Source organism: Euwallacea similis, chromosome 16, assembly GCF_039881205.1.
Source record: "Euwallacea similis isolate ESF13 chromosome 16, ESF131.1, whole genome shotgun sequence".
NCBI lineage: Eukaryota > Metazoa > Arthropoda > Insecta > Coleoptera > Curculionidae > Euwallacea > Euwallacea similis.
This window is the reverse complement of record NC_089624.1, coordinates 1,295,350-1,307,491: the sequence shown is the minus strand read 5'-3', so window position 1 is coordinate 1,307,491 and position 12,142 is coordinate 1,295,350. Positions and strand designations below refer to the sequence as shown.

The window sequence follows — 12,142 nt, the reverse complement described above, 5'->3', positions numbered from 1 at the left end:
TTTCTTAAAATTTTCTTTGATGGAGGTGAATAATATACATCCACGTGTTTCTTCTCTGTTCAGAGCAAAATACAGCGAGCCGAGGCACAACGCGTCGAAGTTAGCAACAGTTCAAGACAGACAAAGAATATAAAGTTCAAACCTTTCTCTCCACTAGACATACTTACTCTTTATCAGAAAATGGTATTAGGAAAATCACGCCATTTATTGCATCCTTTTATGTAAACATAATCCTACGAAATTAATTTTTTATGAACATAAACTATAGTTTCACCATTTCATCAAGAATGTTTTAACATAGCTTTAATATCCTACTTAAGTAGGTAAGAGACTCAGATTACGCTATAACAGAAATCTGTCCCTGTTTAATAGTCTATGCATCATTTTTGGATGGTGCAGCCCGTCAAATAGAATAAAAGTAACATCACAAACAACGGTATGCTAATACATTCGTTTTATGCTTTAATGCTAAACTGCAAATTAAGTGCATGAGCCCAATGTAACATAATTACAATAACACAATCAATGGTATAGCAAAAATGAAAAAATGTTTATTTCCTTTCATGTATAGTTCTTTACAATGAGCATTTGTTGTCTACTACTTGTAGCAAAACATATTAACAATACAATTTATATTAAACAAAGGTATATACGAGTACAAGATGGAATTAGATCTATAGTCAAGTAAACATAATTTTTTCATAATTAATTTCGACATTGTGATATATGAGTAGATAATGATGATTCAATCAGTCTTAATGCAACAGAAATAATAAAACAATTATAAAGCACGTCGAAGAGGTAATATTTAAAGTGATTTGAAAAGTTATGTATCTCGCAATTTATTGTTCGTAATTACAAGAAATCTTGCAACTGGCTACTGTTTTGGAAGTAGTTAAACGGCTTAAAGCATATCGAACATAAATAAACTGAAGTCATACAATAGCCAAACACTTCTACATAATTTTAATATACCTCCACCCCAACATGAGCATTTCCTGAAATTTTGCATATCTCAATAAGAATCACACTTCAGTTACGAGAACTGCAAACACTGCAGAGGAATTATTACAAGCTGTTAAAATGCATCTTATATCGAATGAGATGGTGGTTAAAACGTATAATTCTATTAAAACATTTTTTGTTTATTCCGGTTAAACATAAACTCACTTTCTGGAATGTTGAACGTAAGTAACTCGACATTAAGGTGAAACCATTAACATCATTGGAAGGAAAGAATTCTCCCTAGGTACAAAGACATAAAGATCTGAGAACACGGATTATACTCAAAGCTGTACACACATGTGTGATTCACTAAATCTCGTATTAAAACCTTGGGAGAATTATGAAAAACTATTCTTTCAAATTTGGAACTAGGCGGTCATAGATCTTCGATATGTATTTTTATTTGTTTGTTTAGTAACTTTCGCCGATTAGTAGTCAGTCGACTCCAAATTATAATTGTGCGATGATGTATGGAAATACGGTAATTCGCATCTTAGATACTAGTCGAAGCGACAATATTGTTATTAGAAAGGAAGTTTAGACAGAACCAATATAACAACAGTCATAGGTAAATGTATAAATTCCACAGGAATGTTTACGAATACCTTTGCTCCATCCAGTAATGTTAATGGGAACAACTACTCACTATTAGAAGAAAAATAATTATTTTTTTATAGAAGAAAGTCTTTTAAAGAATAATCAAAATTTAAATAAACCGCCCTTAAATAAATATGCTGCCTAAAGACTATTCATAAATAAATGAGGAGACTAGTTTGAAACGTAAAATAAATACTAAAGTAATATCTCTACCATGAGTAATAAAGAGGAACAATTTATTCTGAGGGAGTGAGATCTTTTTCTGGTTCCCCTTCATGAAGAAGCTGCTGTAGAATTTCATGTACTGGTTCGAAAGCTTTCTTGCTGCCCGCATTCGTGAGCAGGAGGTAGTCGTACATATCATGGTGACTAATCGTACCTAAAGGAATTACTTTAATGTAGAACTGTAGACAAGATCACTAAAGTAAATTCGTTCCAACATTTATTTACAGAAATTTAATGTCAGTTAACATCTGAAACTTAAACTACATCTTACCATCAGGCTGAATAAATCCTTTATCAATTGAAAGAAATTCTATTTTGGGCAAATTTTGTAAATTTTTTTGGAGAAGCTCATTTACATTTTGCAATTTTTCTCTTATTGCATTTGGATTCTGCCCTCTTGGAAGTAATGTCTAAAATGTTTTTTTATTTATTTCATACAGGCAAAGATTTATTTATATGAGTTTGAAGCAAAAATTGAATGTATAAGATTACATACTGGCACAACAATATATACATCATGATGTCGTTCTCGAATTGCATTAATTATCTCTAAAATTCCTTCAACAATCTCTTCAGCGGTATTTTTATAATTGTTAGTTCCAACATGAAGAAGTATCACCTTAAATTTTATATGAAGCTACAAAACTTATAACTATTAAACAATTTTACCTTTGGCTTAACATTATCTAATTCCCCATTTTGTACTCTCCACAAGACATTTTCTACTAAATCCCTGTGTATCCCAAAATTTAAGCAGTGCAGGGGAACAAACAGCTCATTCCATATATCTGTGTGTTGTAAGGCTTGTATTACAGAATCACCAATAAATATCACATCTGCATCTTTGTGTCTTGTTTCGGCAAGAAATCGATTGTGCTTAAATAAACATTATAATTTTCACTGCTATTTTCATCAATCATCAGAAAGGGAAGTTTTAAGTGGTAGTTCCTAGGTGAATACCCCACAATACCTTGGATATATCTCAAAATACCTGGGCATGTATACCAAAATACCTCAGCAAACTTCTTGTTGCTTATATACGTTTCATAGAGGAGAACTATAAATATTTTAGGCTGCTTTGTTGCAGCATGTTTACATGTCAGTTTAGAACTCATTTAGTGGTAAACAAATTGGCCTTTCAGTAGGTAGAATTCTGAAATTCCAATATTAAATTCTTTGACATGAAAAGGTGTTTTTGTGATCAACTCATTTCAAAAGGGTTATAGTATACCTTGAACTATATTACTATACTTACCTATTACTATTGGCCAAATAACGGCTTAAAAGTCTTTAATGAATTGTTTAATTTTAATACACTTACAAGTGAACAGGTCCCAAACTCAAAATCTGACAAAAGCTAGTAATACATAACAAATTCCTCTTGGCTAGTAATTATTGATTCATTGAAATTATAATGCCTACGTTATGTGATCGAATAGCTATAAGCTTTTTTGGAAAGTCACTAGAGTTAAATCTAAAGTTTTACTCATTTGTAAGTGTATTTTTGGATGTTCAATTGCACTTAAATTTTGAAATGTATAAAATGAGAAATCAAAGCTTACTAGCAGTTACTTGGGAAAGTTAGTGATGTAAGTAACCCAGGTAATTTCTTGAAAACGGTTTATGATTTACTTAAATTTGATCATATTAAAAGATAAGCAGATACATACAATAATAAATTGGATTAGAAATCATATAATAGTGTAATCAACTAATTGAATAGAAAGTGGTAACTTACTATGCTTAACCATCTATTATCGCCGTGTTCATCCTCAACTGGAACAGGAATTTTACAAGAATTCATTTCTTTCTCCAATTAAAAGTAAAAGTGGTGATTAAAATGGAAAAACTATATTTTATAATATTTTTGAAGAAAAAAAATACAAATTATAAAAAAACATAACCACACTTTCCTCTTGTATGCCAAACTTCACATTTTTTGGAAATAGTTCAGGAACTTTCAGGAACTCGGTGGAGTTCAGAAATTATACACCGAGTACGAGTGTGCAAAACCAGTCGCAACCAACTCAATAAAATGCCACCCACTTAGCATTAATTTTTTTTCATAAAATATATTTTCACGACATAATAAATATTTTACGAATATTCACAAAATATTTCAAACTTTTTTTTTTGTTTTTTACCAGACCAGCCAGAACTTATGACACACATAGAATAAGACTGGAGCCTTATTTTACAGGAGCATGTAAGTGATAATGAAATTTTTATTCGATAAAATGGGCCAATGAAGAAATATAGGTCTTGACAAATTTCAAACAACGGCCTCACTCAGCAAAAGTAATGATTGTGCAATTATTTTACAATTGTTTGAAATTTGGAGTAAGAAATAGGTCCGCTGCCATTCAATAGCACATGGCACATCCTGGGGTTTGTTAAATACCCTTGAGTGTTTAGGTTGTTTCCGCTTTACTAACAGTACCATTGTTCAAAGGGTAGATCTGCATACCTTTAAGTTCGTAAAGGTCGGGTCTTGGGCTTTTGCGTGCACCTTAAGGTGGAAAAAGTGATAAGGAGTTTGATTAATAAAATATAGCTACAAATAACTTAGTCTAACTTTTTAAAACTAATTTCGACAACCAATACAGGTACATTTTGTCTGAATATAGATTTTTAATTAAAAAAATTAATGATTAAACTGAATAGAGAACACCCCAGCTGCATTCAAAATTTTGACTTCTGATTTTTCAAAGTAGTACCACTGACAGGTTACAACTTCTCTCCTGATATGACCCTAACCCAGGTTCCAAAACCCCAACATCCGAAGTTATCGAACACGCCCTTGATGGATAGAGTTTCTTTTTTGTTGAAAGCAAAAAATAGAAATCTCGAGGAAAAAAAAAATTCAATATGGCACTCACAAGGGAGAACAAATTTGATGATGGTTGTTGAAAATCGAAACGTGAAATGTCAAATAAGACATTGCCACATAGTTGAAGAGGAAAAGTTGCAGAGCTAAAGTGTTAATCATTTTTAGTTATTTCGCTGATTAAGCTGAGGAAAAAATAAAAGCGTTTTTTCAAAATTTAATTTTTTTAAAAATATCTCCGAAAGTTATCGGAATTTTTCAAATTTTAAAAAGACATATTGTGTAATTGAAAATTGCACAACATCGCCTAATTTAATCAACCTCATATTTTTTTATAATTGCCAAGATCCCCACGGACACTTTGTATATCTCTGTTATTTGTTAATTCAAGGGTAATATGAAGTTATGGATGCATTTGCATTATTTTGATGCCCTCAATGGAAAACGCAATGAAATAAGTAAAAAACGTAATCGTTTTTCTTTCCATCTTTAATAATAAAAATGTTGCCCGTGGTGCGCACTTAACTTAAAACATCCTGTATGCTGACCGAAAATGACAATACTCTAACACACTGTATATTGAAGATTAAGCTTTTGCGGGTCCACTTTTAGACAAAAAAGCTTTATTTTGACGTCAAAAAAATGCTTCCTAAATTCTTTGTATTGAGTTTTGAATCACCCTGTATAATTATTAATCCAGCTTTTCAGATTCAAGATAACTACCATTCGAATTTTATAAAATCATATTTAGCGTTACTTAGCCATTTAATGCCTTGCAGATTTAATCATTTTGAACCGGTAACTGTGCAATATTTCGGCAACGGTAAAATATTACCCATATGGGAACATGAAATAATACACTAGTTGTACAAAATACAGATTTATTAATGATCGTTATTAAAAATATGCAGTTTCTATGCAGCTATACCGAAAAAAATACATAATAACATTAAATCACATGTAGATACATATTTAGTATGCCTATATATGTATAACATCTTACAGTAACAGAATTCAAACGAAGGTTTATATTAAGGATACAGTGATGAAAACTTGACTGTATAATGAAGAATTCACACATTATATCCAACACAAACCTATCAGTATGGACAGAAAATTATTTAAAACGTTGATAGGAATCGTCGTTTAAAAATCTTCATCTATAAAAGAAGGGACTGATGATACAAAACGCAAAATAATTTCGAGTGATTGCGTTGCGTCCCTGCCGGAACGGTTTTCCTCCCGTTCCTGGCCGGAACGGTTTTTCCCTCGTTCCTAGCTGGAACGACTCTCGGGCCGTTCCGATCAGCGTTCATTGGATAATTAAATTAAATGGGAGATTACCTGTGTAGGTCTGTTCTTGATGGATATACCCATGTGAGTTGAATTAACTAAATCTCTGGCAAATCACATTCTTAAACTTTAATATGCAACTTGTGAATGAAAACGTCATGAATCTTAACATAGGAATGGAAGGCATGCAAATACATTACTACTTATATATAAGTACGAGAATTAATTATACATGACACGAAGACATTGGATATAAATTGCGCATGTGGACATTACTGTTTTGATTCAAACAGGTGGACCACACAGGACGGCCCAGGGAGGAGTAATTCGTCCATAAATTTTTGTTAATCGATCGTATGGACGTACGGTTTTCGGTCTATCATAGGTGCAGGTACTTATATTGCACATTTTAGTTGGCCAAAATAATGCTTGATTTAGTGGAACACTTTCAATGTTATTGGGCCAACTTTTTGTGAAGCGTACACCACACCTACCTCCAACCAAAGTACCTTTTTTCGACATAGAGGTAGCAAGTGTGAAATCTCGAGTTGGCTCTTTAGGAGGTATGAGCGCCAATTTGCAAGTGCCAGGAACCTCATAAAAGCTTTTGATTGTTTGAGCGGCCGAAAAGCACGTGGGAACACGACCTTCTTCGGAGGGTATCAAGTCTAATCGGTTCTGGAGTTAAGTTCTCGGGAGGTATAAGTGCGCGGCACACCTTAAATATGAATTTTAAGGGTTTTTAATAGCCAAACGACTTGCGACAGGGAAAAAAGGTTTTCCTAACTTTTACAAAAGCTGGCGCACTGCTGAAACGCGGCCTAAATAAAAAAGAATTTTGCTTGTAAATCTTTGGAATTTAACCACGTTTAGGCTTGGCCGCTGGGCTTAAGGATAATCCGAGGGGCAGACTGAGGAGATCCTTCAAACAGGCCCTTGTCTGCGGTGAAGGAAAGTACTCAAGTCATTTAGCTGTCGGAGTGGCTCTTAGAAGTTTGAAAAATATCAAATTTTGTGTGTCGAAACTCGCCCGAGGACGCGTTGAAGAACGAAAAGTTACCGGCCAATTGCTCATGTTACGCCTGGGTCACCCATTTACGCGAGTCCATGAATCCCACCCTGCGTAAAGCCTAAGATACTGAGATGACCATGACTTCATTCTAACAGGCTTGGAAATCAAGTCCAAATAGTCGGGCATAGTCAGAAATATGTGCAAAGGGTCTTGATCCATGTTTCTGACGACTTGGATCTGATTTACCTGTTTTGGAACAGACCTGATATATCACACCTTTTACCATTTGTATCATGGGCATTAATATACTCTACGACTGATAAAATTTAATATTACAAAAGCATGTATTTTACTACATGAAGGTTTCTAGTACCTCGGCGTTGCTCCATCACATTAACCACCTACCCATTTATCTAAAATCATGTGTATGGAATAAGCATGAGTTCTCTAACTAAAAACAACAGCGACTGTTATTTATAGTTGTATGCAGAATGATAGATCGACGTGAAAAATTAAATATTTTCTCAAGGAGACATACAAAAAAAATAAATAATTTAAATGCCTAAAATAAATTATATATAAAATTTACGTTAAATTAGTGTTATTAACGATCTACTTGCAACCTTTTAAGTATATATTTATATGACAAAAACACAGACTTCGCAGAACAATGTTATTAATTAAACGATACCAGTCTCTAATAATAGTAAATAACTAAAACCAATACTGCGCAGTAAAAGGGTTATCAATTAAAAAGAATACAGCCTGCTGGGGTGCACTAAACCAGCATACCACTTCATGTCACTAAGTAACTCGGTTCAGAGGAAAAGAAACATTTCTGGGTTTCAACATACCACTTCATCACATTATACAACCATAAGATTATCAACACTTCTCTCAGAAGTCAGTCTCGGTCTCGATTGATGCGTCATCTCCATAGCACTCGAGGTGCCCCGCTTCGCCGGCAATTCCCTACAAAGGTTCAACCAAAACCTAGAATCATTAGACCTTTCCCAGGTGATAACATTCATTGATCTAGCGACCGAAGCAAGAGTTTCACCGGCTCCGTTCTTGGCTTCGTTTTCAGAGAAGGGCAGATCCTTCAACGAAACGCATATCAGTCTTGGAGTCTCGATGCTTTGGAGCTGTTTCAGAGCTTGGTAGAGATTAGTTGAGATCCAGGAGTTTTTAAGTGATCCTGGGGAGAGTATCGTGATTAGGCGACGAGAGGATGGGGCTTGCTGCGAAAGTGTGGTTGACCCTGGAAGAAACGAAAAAATTGACTTAGAGCATGTTGGAACGATATCTAAATTTGCTTCACTTGTGCACTTGAGGACTTACAATTTGTTATATCTGGAGACAACTCTTTGGCAACGCAATTGTACCCTCTTCCTTCCAAGTTAGGAACCATGACTCCAAGAACCAGTTCGCTGTCTTTGGGTGCGTAGGCTATAAGTACATCGTTTCTTTTTCCATCGTTTTCTTCCACAGTGCCGAATCTGTCTTTGAGCATCACTAGGCCCCTGAGTCCGTATTGCTTGATTACGACCAGACCTGTGGCCAATAGTATGATGGCCACGATAGAGAATATTAGAACTTCTTTAAGAGGGAATGGGTTCCGGTTGATGTAATCTTGGACACGGACTAGAAAATAATGTTTATTTTAAACATAAAATGAAACATAGGACTGAGTCGTAGATTAGCAAAGATGGCATTGCACTAACAATTTCTTCATGAAATCGTTGTATATCCACAAATAAATTCAGGAATTCGTTATCGATGTGCAGCCGGCTTCAGGGCTGGCTCGGACCTGCGATTATACTCGTATGAATCCAAAATTGTAAATTGGGATCTACTGCGACTTTTCTTTATCGCAAGTGCCCGAAATAATAATTAAAAATTCCATTAAAGCGATTCGAAACGTATAATCACAAGTGCGCGTGCTAGTACTAAAGACGAAGATATCTGAGTAACACACGTTTCTGACTGCATTTACTCTAAAATTCTGGAGTCTGTAGATAAGTGCAAATGGGGTTTTATGCATGCGCAACCGCCCGATACGGATTGCAAGTTAGTTTGACACTTGATGAAAGTTACTTTGACACTTGATAAAGGTTAGTTTGACACTTGATGGAAATTAGCTTGACACTTTATGAAAGTTAGTTTGACACTTGATGAAGGTTAGTTTGGCAGTTGATGAAAGTTAGGTTGGCACGTGAACCTTGGCATATTCGCAAACTCTTTCACTATTCCACGTGAATTGCCTCATGAATATATCACAAAAATGTCGTAAATTCTTAATGATTCATTAAGCCGCAAAAATGAAAGATTACACTAAAATTTTACCTACCTTTTTCCTTTATTGTAACGCTTTTATTTATTGTATTGCCAGGCTTGCTAATAACGCAGATGTAGGTAGCATAATCATCTAACTTTGTTTCGTTGAATATTAGATATGTTCCGAATGTTTGTCCCTCTTCCCTGAGAACAAAAAAATACTTAAAACTCATCCAAAAGGAAGTTGGAAGATTGGTACTTGTACTCATCGTTGACAATATGTTTAAAATGCCCGATTATTATTAAGTAATTAAACAGTATTTATCAACCCTAATTATGGACTGAGATGGCAACGGTGACTGAAACAAGTAACGCAACTGCAAGTTGCAGCTTTCATCTCTACATAAATTTCGTCGCCGGCAAGTTGCATTCAAATTAGAACAAAGGACCATCAGAATGCAAAAAAAGAACAATATAAAGGAGAAACCCAAATGGAGGTTCGTGATTTTGCACTATGTCTGGCATTATTTCCGCCAAGTTTCCGCCACATTAAACTCGTTTCGGATGGAATCGTATTCGTCAAGCTACAACCTGAGGTATATTCCATGCAGGTTTAGTTTTAACTGTTGCTTTCTTAGTACTTTCATCGATTGTTTTCATGCGCCCTTCGGACACATCGTAAGAAATATTTTTTTAACGATTGAAAAAGTAAAAATATTTCGAACAATTGCTGAGACTTGGCGGCCGTTTCGATTCAAAGCAATTAGCAAATGCATCAGCAGCAGCAAATTTATCCGACGTTTACATCGGCATCCGGGCGGCATGGGAATTTTTTCGATATGTACCTGCTAGTGGGTTCTCTCGATTAGCACCGCAAAAAACTTGATAATTACCCGTAATTGGAACCAGACGGGTCAGCGGCTCTTTACTGTCGCGGGTACCGCGGGGACAAAATCAGGAACAAGTCGCGGTCGGTGGTAGGTACCGAACTATGAGATAAATCCACCGAGAGTGCACCATGCGATCTTTGGAGGGTTAGGTAATGACGCATTTTTTATTGACCATATTGGGCTTGAGATATCGTTTTCGATACCATGATTTGTACGACTTTTAACGCATCGCACCTACCTACGTTTTACGGTGTGCGTTAGAGCTTACCGTTTTGTTTTAACCAAAATGTTTACGTTTTTGGCACCATTTCGTGAGAACGAGCGACGGTAAACTCGTCTTCTCTTGACTTTTTTCCCGTTGTTTTAATGCCTTTGATGATGGAGATAATTATTATCGGACAAGTTCCAGCTCTTTTGATAATGGCAATAATATGTTACGCACTTTGTTTCGTGCTGCCTGGTTTCGTTTATTTCAGTTCCCATTAGTTCAGAGATTGGACTGTTTAAAATCCTCGCTTATCCTGTGTATCTGTTAATAGCCTATTTCCATGGCGACCATTTCCAGATAAAACGGCGAAATCAGGAAATTCTTTTTCTTCTTCTGATAACTCTACCAGAGTGCTTTGCTAACTTATCATTTAATATCTCAAAAAAAGTTAAATTCCCCAGAAAGGTGACAGTAAGGTGTCAGGAAACAAGGTAGAAGCAGGTCATCCTATCCCAACTAGACGATTGGAAGAAAACTCGAGACACGAAGATACTAGTGTTTATACATATTGGGTCCCATCAAATCAGTTAAAGAGGGGGCCAAAGACTTGCCCGCACCTCCACGTGATGACCTCTGAATGCCTCCTTTCCTGAGTCCGAGTAACCAATCTCAGAAGAACAAGAGAGAGATAACAAACTCGGAAGGCAGAAGGATGGATGCTCAGTGGGTAAAACCGGGGACTGCCTGGACACGGGGCTGCTGAAAGAAAGATCTACTGCATTATCAAAAACCAGCACTTGGGGGGCAAGCACGACAAGAAAGGCCGTAGGAGGTCAGGACGAAAAGACGAAGGGACTAAACACCTAAGGACGATCATACACGTATGGATGCCACGATGCCAAAAGAAGGATCTCAGGAGGAAATGCAGACATGCAGAAACAATTTCTATAGCCGAAGAAAAATGCAAAAATCTCTGTCGGATTTGATGTAATTGGTAATAATAATAATAATAATAATAAATAATAATAATGGATTGGTAGCAACACGATACGGGATCAGAAGGGCATAGACAAAAGGATTGAAAGGAGGAAGAGTGGCGTTACTACTTCTAGAAAGGGTACAATTTGAGCATGAGGAGGTGCGAAATCATCACGAAGGCCCTCTCGACTACATGAAGAGCAAAAAGAAATACAATAGGACTGAATTAACTCAAAGAGACAGTAGATGGTTTACAATATAGCAGTTGAGGAGAGCGCGGAATCAACTAGCAGAATGATAGTAGCTACTCGCAGTCTTCTCCGACCTTGATGATATATCCCTCACTGAGAGGTGCGAAGTGAGGGAAAATTCCTCCATCCCGAGGTTTTTATGAGTAGGCGATTCGGCGAATCCCACGCTACCTGGCCTCCAGAACTTCAAGCCAGGTTTATTTTGAAGATTTTCCTCGCGACGAAAAAAATTAGTCAAAGACTTGAGACTTAATAAATCTTCTCAATTTGCAGTTTAACCACTCGGTCGCTACAATCAAGGAAGTTCAAAATTAAAATTATGATTTCATTCACACAAATATTCAACAAGGCGAAGGAAATATCGATAAAAATTTCTGCATGAACAGATGGCCATGGCTATCACCGATCTCGTGTTTGTTGATTCTGAAGGATAGTTGGGGAGTTCAGAAAACTGAGCAAACAAAAAATGGTGCCTACATCGGATGACCCCAGTTAGTTTGCGAACTTTTAGGAGTGGCTCACCAAACACACTTTCCCCTAGCCAGAGCAGCTCACCCTTGAATTATTATTTTTTAAGCA

The 12,142-nt window shown here is 36.0% G+C and overlaps 2 protein-coding genes across 2 annotated transcripts in view; both read right to left on the bottom strand.

Moving 5' to 3' along the window:
- Nucleotides 1–526: 526 nt before the first annotated feature.
- On the bottom strand, nt 527–3,744 carry LOC136414056 (platelet-activating factor acetylhydrolase IB subunit beta homolog). The gene is made up of 5 exons (XM_066397851.1): nt 3,566–3,744; nt 2,497–2,703; nt 2,324–2,446; nt 2,099–2,237; nt 527–1,981 (listed from the first exon to the last, which is right to left on the bottom strand). Exons 1-5 carry the CDS (start codon nt 3,629–3,631, stop codon nt 1,839–1,841), a joined length of 678 nt encoding a protein of 225 aa, XP_066253948.1. The 5' UTR covers nt 3,632–3,744; the 3' UTR covers nt 527–1,838.
- Nucleotides 3,745–5,518: 1,774 nt separating this feature from the next.
- Nucleotides 5,519–12,142, bottom strand: part of LOC136413985 (single Ig IL-1-related receptor-like) — a 36,938-nt gene continuing 30,314 nt past the window's right edge. The window contains exons 5-7 of the mRNA XM_066397760.1: nt 9,310–9,440; nt 8,301–8,603; nt 5,519–8,220 (exon numbers count right to left, since the gene is read on the bottom strand). Of these exons, the coding sequence (XP_066253857.1) occupies nt 7,826–8,220; nt 8,301–8,603; nt 9,310–9,440 (829 nt within the window). The 3' untranslated portion in view covers nt 5,519–7,825. The remainder of the gene's footprint in view (nt 8,221–8,300; nt 8,604–9,309; nt 9,441–12,142) is intronic.